The sequence below is a fragment of the Microcebus murinus genome, chromosome 31 (assembly GCF_040939455.1).
Source record: "Microcebus murinus isolate Inina chromosome 31, M.murinus_Inina_mat1.0, whole genome shotgun sequence".
In the NCBI taxonomy this organism is placed as follows: Eukaryota; Metazoa; Chordata; class Mammalia; order Primates; family Cheirogaleidae; genus Microcebus; species Microcebus murinus.
This window is the reverse complement of record NC_134134.1, coordinates 170,857-190,212: the sequence shown is the minus strand read 5'-3', so window position 1 is coordinate 190,212 and position 19,356 is coordinate 170,857. Positions and strand designations below refer to the sequence as shown.

At 34.9% G+C, this 19,356-nt stretch overlaps 2 protein-coding genes across 2 annotated transcripts in view; both read right to left on the bottom strand.

Annotated features, from left to right (window-relative positions):
* The window catches only part of LOC142865669 (uncharacterized), a 65,482-nt gene extending 59,292 nt beyond the window's left edge, over positions 1-6,190 (bottom strand). Inside the window, 1 exon segment of the mRNA XM_075998852.1 lies at positions 6,132-6,190. Coding sequence (XP_075854967.1) covers positions 6,132-6,190 — 59 coding nt within the window.
* A 4,344-nt stretch (positions 6,191-10,534) lies between these two features.
* LOC142865718 (uncharacterized) overlaps positions 10,535-19,356 on the bottom strand; it is a 53,679-nt gene continuing 44,857 nt past the window's right edge. Inside the window, 2 exon segments of the mRNA XM_075998907.1 lie at positions 10,535-10,692; positions 10,858-11,238. Of these exon segments, the coding sequence (XP_075855022.1) occupies positions 10,535-10,692; positions 10,858-11,238 (539 nt within the window).

Genomic DNA, 19,356 nt, shown 5'->3' with positions numbered 1-19,356 from the left:
TGGTCACAAATGACAGAATTTCATTCTGTTTGAAGGCTCATTGTGTAAATGCACCTCATTTTCTTCATCCATTCATGTGCTATTGGACTCTTGTGCTTGTATACCTGGGCTAGAATGAATATTGTTGTAATGAATATGGAAGGACAGATATATCTTCTACATCCTGTTTTTGCTTCAATTGAATATGCATCTAGAATTGGGAGTGATGGGTCATATAGTAACCCAATTTTCATTGTTGAGAAATCTCTATACTATTTTCTACATTGGCTGTAATGAGAAAATACATTTTTCAAGACTCATAAGGGAGGAGGGTGATTGGGATTGAGGGATCAAATATTATCTACTGGGTGAAACCTATATTTGTTCAATGAATGATACACTAAATGTCCTGAATTTAACAGTATATAATTCATAGGTTCATCAAATCAATGAACATGACTGGTACCTCCTAAATTTATTGAAATACAAATAAATTTGGCTGTCCTAATTTATATTCACAGCAACATTATGCAAGTGTTTCAGTTTCTCCTCATCCTCACAAGCACTTAGCATTCATCATATTGAGAACAGGCATTCTCACAGGTGTGAGGTAATAGCTCATTGTGGCTTTATCTTTCATTTCCATGATGATTAGATAGGTTGAGCATTTCGACACATATCTGTTGAAAATTCATTTCTGTCTTTTGAGAAATGTCAATTAGCTTTATCATGTCCTTCCCAAAGTATACCTAGATAAAATCATCACACTGTGTCCAACATATACATATACTATTATTTCTCAATTAAAAACAAATATATAGCAAAATAAATAACAATGACCCAATAAGATTTTTGAACAGGAATAACAAATGGATATTTGATATAGTACACAAATAAGCCACATTCCAAAGGTATTACATTGAAGTACAAATAGAGAAATGAATAAAAGAAAGTAAATGACCAATTTACATATCAACTTTCAAGACACAATCATTTCTATTTGTCTGTTATTGTTCCTCAAATTATCTGGCTTTATAGTTAAATGCATGTGAATATGTCTCTCTACATATGGTAAATCCCACCATTTCAATGTATATGTTTCATTGTTTTAGATCTGGATTTTCAGTGGAAAGTTAAATATGTCATATTGCCTATTTTCTGAGAACTCTCCTAGAGGCTCCCGTTTGTCATATTGTAGATGAACGGGTTAAGCATTGGATTTAGGATGGTGTAGATGACAGAGACCACTTCTCCTGCTCGGTGGAATGAGACTTTTGTGGAAGGGACTTGATAATGGCAGCCACATCAAATAGAGACTCCAGGGGTATGTGAGGAAAGTGAGTAGCCAGGGTTTCAATGTGCCCCAGACTTAAGATTGTCACCAATTGAGTGGATGCAATGAATACATAGGAGGCCATAATAGCTAAGATAGGAGGGAGTAGAAAAATAACACCATGGATAAAAAGACCCTTATAAAGTGTCAGCAGAGACTAGTTTAAATACAGCTGGGATCTCAAAAATTAAATGATGACCTTCCCTGGAGGTGAAGAAATGGAAAGTCAGAGGGCAGAGCACATGGATCAAGGCATTGAGCACTGTCCTCAGCCAAGATGGAAGCACCAGGAGAGTACAGAGAACATGGGTAACATGCATTGAGTAGCACAGTGGGTTACAGATGGCCAGGTAGCCGTCCTAAGCCAGGATGGCCAGCATTTGACACTCTGTTGCCAACAGGGTGATGAGGAGGAAGAGATGAATTCCATAGTCAGTGTGAGAGATGTGATGATCCCTAGAGAGAAATTAGAGGGCCATTTGAGGAACAAACATGGACATATAGAACTGGTACATGAGGGATGGCTTGCTCATCAGAAAATATATAAGGCAGTGGAGAGGAGGGTAGGGCTTAATGAGAAGAATGACTGTGGTGTTTCCAGAAAAGACCAGGAATTCCAGCATGGTGAGGACAAAAAGGAGCCAGGGATCCTGGGGGCTGTGAAACAGGCCTAAAGGATGACACAACCCTTGATGTTTGTTGTTCTGCCTTGCTTATTCCTTGTTAACTTTGAAAACAGATTGAAAGAGATATATTCACAATCTGTACATAATTACTCTAAATTAAATCACAAGGCACTTTTCAGTACTTCAAATTCATTTTTTGCCCTCCACTTCTTCTTTTAGTTTCAATAAATAATTATATTTCCCTTTCATCAGGATTTACTAAGGAATCATAAAAGGGTTCTAGAATATGACACTTGCCACAATGGAAGAGAGAACATAAGCACTGTTGCATTTGAACATGTACTTTTGAAATATTTTTCCTTAATTAAAGTTATAGAAATTGAAAACCTCTCACAATTACAGTAAACATCAGAAGAACCAAATACAATAATTTAGTTACACTAGACTATGAGCTAGTTAGAACTAAATAGCAACATGTGTTTAAAGGCTACAGCTTATACCACTGCATGGATACTGAACATTTTCAGTATTGAAGAATGTTCTGTTGGATGCCAAGCAGACACCAGCCATGGGATCACACTGTACTGGCCTATACATAAGAGTAACCCACAGAGCAGCCAAACAAGTATAGCCAAAGAATGATCTACACTCAGGAGTGTACATGGTAACAGAAGGGCAAAACCTACATTCATCCATTCAGGTCATAATTTCTACTGCACTGCAGAAAAGGCTGGAAACAAAACAGAGAAGACTCCCAGGCTTTGTAAGCTTTCATTCTGTTTGTAGTGATGGGCACAAATATATAATGTCAGGTAAATGTAACTGTGATGGAGAGGAGTAAAGCAGGAATAGTGGAAGGAGAGTTGATGGTAAGGTGGGGTGTGGGTGTTGTGCCCCTAGGGAGATCCATTTGAGCAGGGCCTGGATGAAGGTAGTTAGGTCACTGTGTGAGGATATGTGGGAAGAAACTGAGTATGAGCTTGGTGAGTTTTGGCTCAAGTGGTGCGATTTGTGTGGAGAATAGAAAGAAAGGTGCAGATGTCAGTAGAGAACAGGGTCCTTATACTATTTCTCTCAAACTCCTAGAGTAAAATACTTTGGGGCATGCACCCCTATAATTCATACATATACTCTTTATTTACTAGTATCAGTATATTAGCAAAGCATCATCACTACATTTAAGGATAAAAGTAAACATCTATACAAGTTCTAGTATTCTCTCACTTTACCCCAATGTATCATTTGCCTAAGGGACATTAATTAAGTGATTGTGCTTCCTTTAAAGTCTTAAAGTTGTCAGAAGGGATTAATTAAATTGGTTGAATGGACCAAATTTTTGCCACTCAGTATATAGCAAAACTTCTTCACAGCCAAAAGCTCCTATAAGTAATGCAAAAATTTCCATAAACAAGTCATTTGGAAAAGAGGCATATGGCATACTTATAAGTACCACTTTTGGGCAACTCAAGCTCCTCTACTTGGTATATAACTTTGAACGAGTTCTTTATGCTTACTGACTCTCAGTTTTCTCATTTGTAAAATAGGAATTGGACTTAAATTTTTTCCTGAAATTTGTGGCTGGAGGCTCCTAAAGAAAACCAGGTAAGTTATAAGTAAAGAAAACACACTATATTTTATCTCTGTAGTCAGGCTTCTATGGACTGTAGTTAATTAGGCACAGGAGTTGGAGAAGGGGTTCAGGAATAAAAAAAAAAAAAACCACAATGTTTGTATAGGTAAAGTAGTAGAAAATGGCATGGTGTAATTAGGAATTCCATTTATTTGTAAATGGTAAGAGAGCATGGTCATGTGTAGGATCCTTCAGCAGTGGCTGCTGCATAGTAGATACTTAAACATTTATGAAAATAACACAGGCGGAATGATGAAGGAGAGTATGGAAGGAAACTATCAGGAATTAGAGTCCAATCCAAAGGAGCTTTATATACTGATTATGAAAGCTCAGAGACTGTGGAGGGCTCTGAAGAATTTTATGGAGGGATTGATGTGTTAAAACTGGCTGTTTAGCATCCCTCTAGCTAGTAGTGGTGTAGGGGATGGGTTGGAGGAGCCAACTTTCAGGGGAAAAGCATAGTTGGAAACCCATCAGACCAGTCAAGGTGGCAGTGACTAGGGCCCTGCTGAGGCTTTGGCATTGAGGAAGGAGAGAGGTAGATTCAGGTAATATTAGAAGTGAGATGAAGTGCAGAATGGTATTTTTTACTGAGGTAAGAACATAGGAGTCAGGTAAGAGAAATATTAAGGAATTGATGGGATTTAAGCCTACTTACCACTGTGATATGGAATGAGACACCCCTTCCAAATTTACTATTTTTGAAGTCTATGAAAGAGGTTGGGGTGTGCAAAAAGACGTCTTCTCTTTCACTATCACCTGCAACCCCCATCCTCACCCCTGACTCCTCCTTCCTGGGGTGCCCTTGCCACTCTTGCCCATTGTACCAATCACCATGTCTCTCACTTTTGGAGGGCATTTCTGTAATGATGAGTATAGACATTTTGGGTTAGTAGCTCCTTGTAGTACCTTTCCCAAAAGATTGAGGTCTTTTTAATTTTTTTTTATTTCAGCATATTACAGGGGTAAAAATGTTTACATTATGTATATGGCCTTTGCCCCACATGAGTCAGAGCTTCCATTATGTTGATCCCCCAGACGGTGAGCACTGCAAGCATTAGGTGTGTATATACTCATCCCATCCTCCACCCTCTAAGCCACCTGACACAAGATCAATTTAGTTCTGATGAATATCGTCTTAGATCACCTTCTCTCTCTGGTGTGCCATGGTGGCCTTGCCACTGCTTGATCCAGTCCAGGGCTCTCTCAGTACTCTCTGGCAGTTGGCCTGGTCCAGGGTCTTCTGCTGTCCTGAGACAAAAGCATTCCTGTGCTTCTCCTCTGCTGGAGTAGAGTTCACTCAGGTCACTCATTTTCCTGTCTACACCCCTTCCACCATGTTCTCACCTCTCAGGATCTTATTTCATGCCCTACCCTCTTCTTGCTCCACTCACATGCTCTGGCTTCTGAGGACCTGCCTTGTTACTAGAACTGCCCCTGAATGCTGCAAGGAAAGGGCTTGCTGTGTAGGGCAAACCCACAAGGTAATGGACATAATATTGGAACTCAGCTTGGATACCTATTTTCTAAAAAAAATATTTTGAAAGAGGTCTAAAACCTCTCCCAATTTTAAGCACATACATAGAATCAAAACCCTCTATGGGTTATCTGAATAAAAGCAAAAATGTAAACAAAAATGGGGGTTCATGACTGAGAAAACATTCTGGCCAATGTGGCCAATATCACCAATGTGATAATATAGAAAGAATGACCCTGTCCTATTCTAAACCACTTGGTGAATATATAGGCAATTTACAATTTGAAATTGTGGTAAAATGCACCCAATATAATATTTGCCATCTTACACATTGTTAGGTATGCAGTACAGTAGTGTTAAGTATAATCACACTATGTGAAAGAAATTTGCAGAACTTTTTTACACCCAGTAAACATAGCTCCATTTTTCCATTTGTTCAGTCCCTGGCACCACTATTTTAATTTTTGTTTCTATGAATTTGATTTTTCTAGATAGTTTGTATAATATAGGTATTTTTTAAATACTAAAACAAAAGTATCTCCAGCAGAGAATAAAGCCACCCCTGGTTTTAGTAAGTACCTAAATACTGAGGTTAAGGTCTGTGATGTTCTCCACTGTATATTTTATTCATTCACTCATTCTTTCATTGAGGAAGGAATATATTCTACAATGTGTCTAGGACTGAAAAACATAGTGTTGAACATATGAGTTCTGTAGACATTTCTGCAATTTTCAGAGTCCAGCAAGCTATATCATCTACTAATATATATATATATATGATATATATAACTGATTATATATGTATAACTGATATATATAACTGATATATATAACTGATATATATATATATATATTTCAGTAGATGGTATTAACAGGCCATTGTCACAAGATGGTTTTGTTCTCTAAAATTACCTTTTGTGCCAACACTCTCAGCCAAAAGTTGCATTTTAAATGTCTGAGCAAACCTTTTGGCAATTTCTTAAAAGTTTTTTCAGCCACCAGGTGCTCCACTTGCTACATAAGGTGCCATTGGGGTGCGGTGGTGGGGAGCTGGTGCTGGGCTGCCTGGCTGAGCACAGCCACCACCTTGATGGCTCAGCAGCCATGGCAGCGGTGGCACCATGCTGCTTAATTTCGCTGGGCATAATGCCGTTGGCATTTAGATTTAACATTATGAAAAGCCAATATATGTAAAATACTATTCCTTAAATTAGGAGGACTAACCATTTCTTGCACCATATCTTTCTTGCAATCTAGCAATAAAATCTACATGAGTTTCATTAACATTTTGTTTAACATTTATATAGGAACCTACAGTCTAAGAGAAGGTATCTTTTTCCATACTTTAATACAGCACTGTTGAATTTGAGAAATAGCCTGATCATCATAATTTAATTGTGCATTAATACCAAACCAAATTTCCTGACCCGTAATTTGTGTCAGAAATTTGTATTGGTGGGTTTGTAGACCCATTTAGCTAGGGTTGCTGATGCATCTTTTCCCTGCCCCAAGTGATGAACTATAAAAATTTAGGTGAAGATCTAACTGTTGGAACAGAAGATTTCCAATCCCAAGGAATTAACTTTTCTAATTGAGCCAATTCTTTAAGTGAGCTGTTGGTGGAAATAGAATTTGTGCTGTCTGTGCCAAGTGGCTCACACCGGTAATCCTAGCACTCTGGGAGGCCAAGCAGGAGCATCAATCAAGGTCAGGAGTTTGAAACCAGCCTGAGCCACTGTTAGACCATGTCTCTACTAAAAATTGAAAGTAATTAATCTGCCAAATAAAAATATATAGAAAAATTAGCAGGGCATTGTGGCAAACACCTGTAGTCCCAGCTACTAGGGAGGCTGAGACAGAAGGATTGTTTGAGCCCAAGAGGTTGAGGTTACTATGAGCTAGGATGATGCCATGGTACTCTAGCCAAGGCAACAGAGTGAGAATGCTGTTTTTATCATTCCATTTGTCAGTCTTAAGCAATGGAACTCTGATATTTACCAGCCGACTTATAATCCAGGATAGAACATCAAAGGGGTTTTAATGCTTTTACTTAAAGCTAAAGACACCTGGACTTCCTGGTGCTAATTATCGTGTTATGGAAGAGACTGAAGAGGTATGTGGTGCTCACTGTCTCAACTCTGGTCACTGTGAGCATGCAAAACAGGATTGCATCCAAAATCAGTAATGAAAATTTCAATCAAAAAGTGGTGATGATCCCTGAGATTCCGCTAGAGAGAATGACTGAATTGTTGGCCACAGTTAGATGACTAAAAATGAGAACTCGGTACTGTGCCCTGCACCTGCTAAAATAAAGGGAGATAACATTATGTAAAATAAATTCTCTAAGATTGAAATATCAGATAAAGAAAGATTATTTCAAATATTTTCAATCCAGACAAAGCATTCTATTATATTCTAACACTGAAAATACACACTCATCAGTAGATTCTAGATGGATGCATATGATGTACTATAAGGAATTCATAGAAAATTAAATTCAGTGCTCTTTATTTACCTAAACTCCGTATTAAGAGATTGTGAAATTCTCATATTTCTTTATATAGTACTTACCATATGCATCACACATTTTTTAATGCTTCACTTATTGTAATTATTTTCATATTTATGGCATTATATGTCAGGATCTAGTAACAGTTTGCTTTTACTAAGCAAAAAATGCTGAGTTCTTGATTTACTCCTCTGGCCTTCAGAATTGTTTATCTTTCATTGGACTTTAATGCTCTTATTTTAACCTTAGGACAATGAATTTCTCTAAGCTTAATTAAATAATCAGAATGCTATATGTATAGCCTGTAAATGGTCTCAGGATTTCTAGTTAAAATGCTTTTTTCCTCCAAATTAAAAATACTCTACACTTCTCATCAAAAATTTTAAATGCTGTGTGAACTGGCTAGGGGTGAGTACAACAGTAAGAATATTGTAGCCCAAGCACAGGCAGAAAGAAGAATGGCTTAGATACAGTTGTAGAAGGGAATGAAGATAAAAAATGGCAAAAAACTGGAGAAATGAAATGAAAGAAGCAGAATTTGCACTTATAAAATCTGAGGGTTGGTTGTTCTGTTTGTCCTTTCACTCCACAGGCAAAATCAATGACATTTTTACCCTGGACATATTCAATTTCTTCTCTGGAGCCACAAGCTCACTCCCACAGAAATATTGACTGCTAATTATGAAGCATCTATTAGATATCTAACACTATCCTGTACTTATTTCTCCTATTGAAATATAAAATCAACTCCATAATTTATAAATCCTTCTAGTGTTTACCTGAACAAAGTAGCCTGATAAAGTCAATAAATCAAACAGTTCTATGACCAAAAGTAAAAAAAAAAAGTAACCAAAAAGTGCTTTCAATATGCTTCCCTAGTTAGAATATAGAATGTACTAAGTAAAATTAAATTACTACATGGTGGATTTATTCATACCTTCAGGTAATTTTACGAGCACCATTAAGTTTTATAACAATCCTTGTTGTAATTTCAGATCTGGTCATATAAACAATACTTAATGAACTTTGAAATAATAAAATATCATAGTAGGCCTAGCATGAGTAATAAGCATGTAAGAACAGGGGATTGGCATGGGCAAGTTCCCATTCAGAAGCTTTAGGGTTTTAAACAATTAATTCAAATAAAGCAAACAAAATATCTCCTTTCTGAATCTTTGAAGTTTCTAATTTGCTAGTAAATCCTCGACACTTTTGAAATTACCCATTTTGTCTAATATTTCTTCTTTTCTGCTCAAAATAAGTATACATCCACAGTCACACAAACATAATTACTTATTCTGTAAATATGTTACAACTATAATTCAACTTAACTGTGATGTATTTATATACTTGATTCAATATAAATAAAAAATATGCTTATTTCTGTTTCACTGGCAGGAAGGTCGCATGTTGAAAGAAAAATATAAGATAGAATGTAACAACTACTCATTCCAGGTTCAGAAATGTATGGCTTTTCATTAAGTGCAAAAATCTTTATTATAAGCATTACAGCAACAATGTAATTATAAATATAATGAATAAAAGCTTTGGAAACATTATTCTTCAAAGTAGAGCCACTGATAAAAAGGATCACAAATGATGTTTGTACTGTGTAACCAAACGGTACAGTTTTACAATTCATGATCTCCAACTACGACTAACATGGGATAGGTTAAAGTTGGTGCAAAATAACACTTCATTCTATCTACAACATGTTTGACACATTAAAAATATTTTTAATTTAATGAAACACATTAAGTTTACATGTTATCTAAAAACATTCCAAATATCATTCTACTTTATTATTGTAATGTGCAATTATAAAACAATTTATTTCTAATATTGTCATTTTTTCATTCTGATTATAATGAGAAGAATATGAGTCTGTTTACCTACATCATACATCACTTGAAATACTGTTTGTTATAAGAAAACTCCATAGTACCTCTCCATTTCATAAATCTTACATTTCAGTGTTTTCAATTTTCCATGGAAAAGTACATGAATAATGCCTACTTAATATAGAAAGACTGTATTCTTAAGATAGAATAAATGTGATGTAGATATCATTAAACACACACATTCACATACACGCAAAGAATGAAAGCATACCATCTGGTATATTTAAAGTTGAAAAAAATCAGTATTTGCATGTCAAAAATACCAAAAAATTATACTTTATTACATTTAAACCGCACACTGACCAGAAAGTGTATATTACATGTAATTATAACTCTCAAAAAATCTCCCACTTTTTTAAAGCTGACATACAAAAAAATCAACTAACTATTTTAACTGGGTGTTCTCTATAATAAAAAACTTGGTTTAAAGAAATGTGAGAATATTTTAGTGACTCAGTGCATTGCCCTGTGAGTCCTCTGATATCTGTTTAGACTTGATTCTTGATTAAGTGCGTTTTGAAATTTATTACATCTGTATTGTAGTTTTAAGTATCAAATTTTTGTAGTTCTCTAAGGTGTATCTTTTGCATAAATATATTTTCACATTCATTATATTTGTAAGATTTCTATTCCTTAAAATTTTTGTGATGTTGAGCAATGTTTGAGAAAATATTGGAGCATTTCTTTCAGTGTAAGTTCTCCCATGTCCAATAAGATCTCTGTTATAACTAAAGCTATTGTCAGCTCTCTACATTATTATAGTTTACTGTAAGTACTGTTGTGCATTTTAAGGCTAATACTTTGGGAAAGCAATTCCATACACATTACATTTATCTAACATTTATCTAGTATGATTTCTTTGATGTTCGATAAAATGTGAGCAGTTTTTAAAGATTTTGCCACAATATCCACATTTGTAGAAATTTTCTCTGATATGAATTCTTTTATGTAGAGGTGTGAGCACTGGGACAATGTTTTGCCACATTCCTCACATTTGTATGGTTTCTCTTCTGTATGGATTCATTTAGGTAGAGTGAGGTCTCTTAGCCTGGTAAAGGCTTTGCCACATTCTTACATTTTTAGGGTTTCTCTCCAGTATGGATTCTTTTATGTCGAGTAAGGTGTGTGCACTGGGTAAATGCTTTGCCACATTCTTCACACTTGTAGGGTTTCTCTCCAGTATGAATTCTTTTATGTTGACTAAGTGTTGAGGACTGGGTAAAGGCTTTTCCACATTCTTCACATATGTAGGGTTTCCCTCCAGTATGGATACTTTTACGTCGAGTAAGATGTGTGCACTGGGTAAATGCTTTGCCACATTCTTCACATTTGTATGGTTTCTGTCCCATATGAATTCTTTTATGTACAGTAAGTTTTGTACACGAGTCAAAGGCTTTGCCACATTCTTCACATTTGTAGGGTTTCTCTCCAGTATGGGTCCTTTTATGTTGAGTAAGGATTGAGGACTGCTTAAAGGCTTTGCCACATTCTTCACATTTGTGGGGCTTCTCTCCAGTATGAATTATTTTATGTTTAGTAAGGTTTGTGCACTGGGTAAAGGCTTTTCCACATTCTTCACATTTGTATGGTTTCTCTCCCATATGAATTCTTTTATGTAGAGTAAGGCTTGCACACCAGGTAAAGGCTTTGCCACATTCTTCACATTTGTAGGGTTTCTCTCCAGTATGGATCCTTTTATGTTGAGTAAGGGTTGAGGACTGGGTAAAAGATTTGCCACATTCCTCACATTTGTAAGGTTTTTCTCCTGTATGAATTCTTTTATGTTTAGTAAGGTATGTGCACTGGGTAAAGGCTTTTCCACATTCTTCACATTTGTAGGGTTTCTCTCCAGAATGGATTCTTTTATGTCGAGAAAGCTGTATGCACTGGGTAAATGCTTTGCCACATTCTTCACATTTGTATGGTTTCTCTCCCATATGCATTCTTTTATGTAGAGTAAGATTTGTACACTGGGCAAAGGCTTTGCCACATTCTTTACATTTGTAGGGTTTCTCTCCCATATGAATTCTTTTATGTACAGTAAGTTTTGTACACGAGACAAAGGCTTTGCCACATTCTTCACATTTGTAGGGCTTCTCTCCAGTGTGAATTCTCCCATGTATAATAAGTTTTGAACAACAGTTAAAGGATTTTCCACATTCTTCACACTTGTAGGATTTCTCTGTCGTATGAAATTTCGTATGTCCAGATACATTAGAGCTGTGATTAAAAATTTTGCCACATTCATCAAGTTTGAATCTTTTTTCTCCAATATGTCTTTTATTATGTCTATTTAGATTTGATGATTTACTAAAGACTTTTATGCATTTATAACATTTGAAGATTTTTCTATGGCTACTTGACAGACATTGGGTAAGACCATCAGAACATACTTTCTGCTTCTTACACTCAACCACACAATCCCATTCTCTTTTTAAGTGTACATTTTCAAGGCCACGGCTTCCATATAGTCTCAGTATTGATTTCTGAAATGGGTCTTTTATGCCTTGCTCTGGCAATAGGTCTTTGGTGGAATGGGAAGACAGTTCTGAAAGAAATGAAAATAATGAAGTATCTCACTGACTAGACTCAGGTGAATATATTTCACAATTTGAATATATAAAAGTGTAGAAAGCACTTTAGCAACAGTATCTATCATTGATGTATGACCTTAAAAATATACTGTCATATATACTATCATAGATGTATGACCTTAAAAATATACTGACAACCATGATTCTTTTAGAAATCGTAACTGCCAATTGTTCATAGAAACCCAAATTAGAAGAACACCAAAAACCACATGGAAGGAGAAGGAAACTTTGTTGCATTTACCCACCATAGCCCTTCCTCCATGCTGATACTGAGTTATCGCTTTAGTAGAAAAATCCCATGTCCTGGATTTCCTATCACAAAAGAATGAAACTGTAGGTATATGTCCACACATCTGTTTTTTTATAGCCTTTCCAAAGGCTGGTCTCTATCTCCCAGGACAACTACATATTTCTCTTGGAAAAATATGCACATATCAAAAATAAAATTCTGCAATATCATAATGTTGGTGCAAAATATTTAATTATGCTATAAAATTTGAAAGGCAAAATAAAAAATTATTATTTCCATGTGTTAATTTGCATACAATATGAAGAGATGTAATTATTGACATCAATATCATAAAGGTGAGGGCTGAGGTAAAGATTAAGAATTTTTGTATGCAACCAAATTTAAGTAGTTATCCATTTAACATTAGTTGCAAGTAAAAGATTTTAGGTAGTTCTCACAGTGAACATCAGGAAAAATGTTTGTAGAGATAAAAAAAGAAAGCTAGGCAAAGAAACAAAATATGCCACTAAAAGCAGTGAGGCACAATGAAGGAAAGAAGGAGATGAAACAAAGAAAAGATAGTGATAAAAGTTATATAAAACAATTAACATTAGGGAAATTGTAAGTCCTTCCTTTGAGAAATTTTGTAAATATTTGTGTACTACTGTTTCCAGTCAGAAGCCACAGTTAAATAAGAGGATTACAAAATCCAACTATATTGTATCTAAAGTGACTTGGCTTCACACCTGGTGAGAATAATAGACTAAAACTGGCAGGATATACCAAGATATATCAGGAAAATATTTAGCGTCTAAGAGCAGTGGAGTTCAAAATTATATTAGGCACATTACTTTTGAAGTGAAAAATGTTATAATTTTTAAAATATACTTTAAGTCAAAACTGTCACAATAGACAAATAAGGGCATTAAATATAAAAAGTGGACATTCACTGAGGGCTTATGAAAATAATACATATATAGGATATCTATCTTTATCTCACATCAAGGTTTTCAAATATATTTTATATAGCATTGACAGAATTGAAGAAAAGGACAGCAAAAATAATAGGATACTTTGATATTCAACTTTCAATAATAATAAAGCCAGTCAGATTATTAATAAGGAAACAAAATATTTGAAAACAATATACAGTAATTAGACCTAACAGATATATTGGAAACACCTAACAGAATAATAGTAGAATATGCAATCTTCTTCATAGCTTATAAAACGTTCTTCCTAAAAAACTACCTGTTCAGCCACAAGTCTTATCCAATTTTAGAAAATTGAAATTTTACAGACTTTAATTTTGGACTAGAATGGAATGAGACTGAAAATAAATACTCGAAGAAACACAGAAAAATTAACAAATATAGGAAAATAAACAAAACACTCATGAATACGTTCTTCTTCAAGGGAAGAATACAGAATATTGTGAAGATATCCAAATTGATCTACAGATTAAATGCAATTCCTTTCAAATTCTCAATTTCAGTTTTTGAATAATAAAAAAGAACAAAGTCTTCCTTCAGAAGTTTCATTAAATATAAATGGTTTAGACTGTATAATGAAAAATAAGATGAACATATGAATAAAAGCATGCCACCTACAAAAGCCTTTCTTTAGCTCTAAAAAATCAAACTGGCTGAAAGTAATTGTAAAAAAATATCTACAGTAATAAGAGGAGAATATTGTGGCCATAATTAAAGAAAATACACTTTAAGTCAAAAACTATCAGAAGAGACAAAGATTTTATGACAAAATGGGTCATTTAGGAGAAATATATGGCACATACTGTACATAGACAGATGACATACATGTAATGTACATATTTTAGCATAGATATTTTAAAAAATACATCATATATCAGGGCTTCTAAATATATTAAGGGAATATGAACCATAGTATGGACAGAAGTGTGGCAAGACACACCTAGCAACACACTAGTTATAGGAGACTGCAAGACCTCACTTTCAATGGTGAATACAAAAACTTGACAGAAGATAAATAAGAAAACAGATAACGGGGAAAACATTAGAGACCAGTTAGATGGAAAAGACATTTACAGAGCTCTACATTCAAAATCAGCAGAATACACTATAGTTTCAAACATACATGGCAAATGCTGTTAGGATACTTGAGTCTTATCAAGTTGAAGAAACCTAAAAATATACAACATATAATTTTTGACAAAAAGGAAGTGGAACCAGAAGTCAAAATGACAACACAAACTGGTTAATACAAAAATATGTCAAAATTAAACACTCTTTAATACATTCATGCTCAACGGTCAGATGATTTAAAATTGTTAGGATGTCAATACTATCCACAGTGATATACAAATTTAATCAATGTCTATATGGTCCTATCATACTTGTTTTGAAGATATATAAAAATAAATTCTAAAGTATATTGGAACAAAAAATAGCCAGACTGTTTTAGAAATACAAACAAGGAGGTATAGCACTTCTTGTTTTGAAAACAAATCTACAGGATTAAAAAAACGTGCTACTGGCACAATGACAAATAATGAGATGAAATAACAGAATGGATAATCCAGATATAAACCTTTGTATTCCATGACCAAAATTAAGTTAATCAAGATTGCAATGACTATGCAATGCAAGAGAACAGTCCCATAAATGAATGTTGTAGAAAACTGAATATTTATGAGAGAAAAAAATGATGTTGGTATCTTCCCTTGCACTATATAGATTATACCTTAAATAAATTAAGTACTTAAACAAGAGAAATAGATGTATAAAACTCATAGAGAAAATATAAGGGAAACAACATGATATATGTCCTGGCATCGTTTTAGTAGAGGTAACATCAAATGCACAATCCATAAAAATGGAGAGAAGTAAAATGGGATTGTATCACACTTCAAATTTTTTGCAGAAAGGAAAAACATAGTGGAGTAACAATGCCTCCTACAAAATGGGTTAAAATAGATGCAAATCACATATTTGATAGAAGTTAACATCGTGAATAAATAAACACTGATTAAAATTCAAAAACAAATGTGAACAGCTTGACTAACAAATGGACAATAGATTGATCTGTCATTTCTGCAACAAAGATATACTAATGGCCAAACATAATTTGGAAGCATCGTAAAAATTATTAATCACTAGAGAAATGCAAAACAATATCACAATGAGATACCACCTGACATGCATTACATTGAGAACTTTTAAATAAATAAAATCATATGCAAATATATACATATGGTGACAATGTAGAGAAATTGAAATGCTGCCATGTTATTCTGAGCCTTTGATTCTAAAAACTATAAAAATTTAAATAGAACAGATCACAAATTTAAGATATATAAGGAGAGGAAATCAGCTATATGGAGGGAGGGGAAGGATGCACTTGTTTTTATCCGTAAAGAACAACAAAAATTTGGCAGGCATCCACGGAAAATTACAATTATCTGAATTTGAGTACTTAAATGGAAAGTCATTAAACTCTATTGGAAAAATAGATCTGGGAGGGTCATTTAGAATATTCAGGCTCTCATCCAGGTGACAAACTTAAGGACCCATTGTTCTGAATACAGACTGCAACATGGGTCAACCATCTTGGATACACAGAGTCTCCAATGGTTCCCTGTGGCAAACTTGGAGTGGTGCTGCTCATCCAGAGACTTGGGAGAGACACAGCTATCTGCAGCCATGGAGGCAGACCTGAATAACTTGGGCTTGCTATCATCTGTAAAGCAGAACTGTGACTCTGCTACAGCTGTCTCATCTATAATCCATGTCCAGTTCTTTCAGTGCATAGATCCACACAGTGACCTGCAGGGACTCTTCCAAGGTTCTCGTTGGGAGGCACACCCAGCCACACATATGGAATTAGCCCTAAAATATGCAGACTGAAATCCACAACCATACCCTAGTATGTGTCATACACATCCAAATTCTGAAGGCAACCAATTTACCCAGAAACAAGAGAGGATTGAAAACCACCCAAGCCCTTTGGAACTGGCCCACCAGATGCAGACTCCACTGCAGAACAAGGGGCAGACTTGTGTCCTAGCTACAGCAACTCTTCATTGAAAACCCAGTGGAGATACCTTTAGTCCAAGTACTCAAAAGAAAAAAATCTTTACCTTCCAAAACCAGTTTAAACTGGGAAAGGTATTTAATCCTTCATATGCACAGATACCATCATAAGTATAATGTGCAACCACTGTTAATGCTATTTTATTATGTGACTACAACACCTAAGCAGAAATGTTTGGCAAGAATATGACAAAATCCACTCAAATTAGAAAGGAAAAGGTAAAAATAACACTGTTTACAGATGACAATATCTTATAGATCAAAAGCCATAAAGAAGAAAGGAAGAAAGCTATAAAAGTAATAAAACCTCTCAGTTAAGTCGCAGAATGTAAAATTTACATACAGATAGCAGTTGTTTTTCTATATACTAATAAAGTAGACAATGAAAAAGGAAAACACTCTCATTTACAATACCATCAAGAAAATAGATGTCTAAGAAATAAATTTAACTAAAGTGGTTAAAAAATCCCTTTCCCCTGAGTACTATAAGATATTAATAAAAGAAAGTGAAGATGGCATGAGTGAATAGAATGATATTATCCAAAACAATGTATACATTCAATGCACTCCCTATCAAAATTCCAGGGGCATTACTTGACAGTATTAACCAAAAACTTCTAATATTTGTATGATCTCACAAATACCATTGATGAGCCCTATATAATAATGAGAAAGAATAAAAAAGGTTCCAGCATCACACTTTCTGATTTCAAACTAAATTTTAAGGTGGGAGTAATAAAAACAGCAAAATATGTGCATAAAAACCAACACAAATAACAATGGAGGAGAATGGAGAGCTCAGAAATAAACCAAAACATATAAGGTCAAGTAACATTTATCTAGGCACTAGCAATGCACAATGCAGAAAGTCTGGCTCTTCAATGCTTGGTGCTGGAAAACTGGATACCCAAAAACAAATGAATAAAAGCAGACTATTGTTTCTTATAGGATACCCAAAAACTAACTCCAGATGTAATAAAGATTTAAATGGAAGGTGAGCAGGGAAAATGAACAATATTATTAGTTTGGGAATTTGGGTATAATAAAGTTGAAAATTTACTCTTATTTTATACAAGAAAAAGACTATTTACAAGTGAAATAACATTAGATTTTCTTACATTTAGGAGGAGGCTATGCATTTGTACAAAATTAGTGAGTCTGACTTTCTGTAGGATTGCCTCTGGAAACTAAGAATTGGAAATCATGATGCATAAAATACGAACTTGTGTCCTTAGTGCTTCTGGCATTCCAGAAACAAGTCCCAATATCTCCACTATTCCCCTTTACACATTTCAGTAATGAGGCATCAAAAAGAACTTAAAACATGGAGCTGGGCATGGTGAATCACACCTATAATACTAGCACTTTGGGAGGCCAAGGGGGAAGGATCACTTGAGGCCAGGATCTTGATAGCAGCCCTAGCAACATAAGGAGACTCGATTTTTACAAGAAAATAATAACACCTAAGAAATGGCTGGCCATGGTAGCTCATGTCCATTGTTCTAGCTACTTAGAAGACAGAGGTGGTAGGATCCCTGGAGCCCCTATATTTGCGGTTGCAGTGAGCTATGATCAGCCACTGTACTCCAGAAAGGGCAGGAGAGCGAAAGGCTATCAAAAGATGGTTTAATGTCATGGTCTTCAAAATATGCACAGATAGTCCCGTAACTCCTAACCAATAGAAATGCTAATAGATAATGTAGTCCCTTATAAGCCAAGACAAGAAGTTTGGCTCTCACTGAATTCTAAGGAAGATCACTGCATGGGTAAAGTTCTTAGAGAGTTTAAGGGTGTTGGACAGAAGATGTCCATCTGTGAGATAAAGAGAAACATACACAGGCTTCTAAAAATCATTTCCCAAAGAGCAGAATATTCAGACCCACTTTTATATATCTGCCTTCGTCCTTGAGCTTTGGCTCTCTAACATTGGTTAATCTGCTTCACTAAATCTCACCTACCTGGATATTTAGCTGTTGTTTCCTCTTTCTTCATAATCCAGGGCTCTATTCTTTGCTCCAGGCACGTGATCAGTTCTGGCTTTGAGAAGGCAAGACCTGTTTTATTAGAAAAATTTCACATGACTCTTGCTGAAAACTTTCCAATTACTAATGCAGTACTATCCTTAGTAGAGAGAATATTAGAGAAGTTTCTAGAAAATTCCTTTGCAAGATATTGTTTTCTCACAGACACTGTAGAATAATAAAAAATTACTTCTAATTTCTGACTACAGCACCAATTCCAACTAGCACCACATAAATAAGAGGTGTAAATTCTATTCTAAGGTGCAAGCAACAACGATATACCCTGATTTCTAGAGTAACTACTAATCTACTGTGAAATATACATATCACCCAAAGAAAGAGAAACATTCAAGATAACATGAGACATCTAATGATTTTATTTAATACACCAAAAATCTTCAAATTTTCTTTAAAAGAAGGGATATAAAATTCATTCATGTAAAGTAGAAACTTTTAAGAAACTATCTACAAAAATAAAATAATGGCCTTAATGTGGAATAGGAATTCTGTATATAAGTGATCCTCACCAAGGGAGAACAGGTTTCCATAGTTCTCTAACATCACATCCCTATATAAATTCCGCTGAGCATTATCAAGGCATGCCCACTCCTCTGCAGAGAATTCTACAGCCACATCCCTGAATGTCACCATCTCCTGTAAAAAGACACATATTTCCCAAGTGGTCATATAGAGAGTTCTTAATTTGACTACCAGGAAAATGAGTTGTGAGAGTTGTTTCTGACATCTGAGTGACTGGAATTATCCAATAAGTTATATTTCAGCACAATGATATTATTTAATATAGTCTCTTTTTCACAGGAATGAAGATCCCAAAAGATGTATGAATCTGTGTGCATATGATTCTTCTTTGGATGGCAAAGTATCTAATACAAAATTAAGGGCCTTACAGAAGTAATATAAATTTATTGGTGTTTTATTTACATCATGTCGATAGATTGTGCATATTTCTCACATAGAGAAACATAC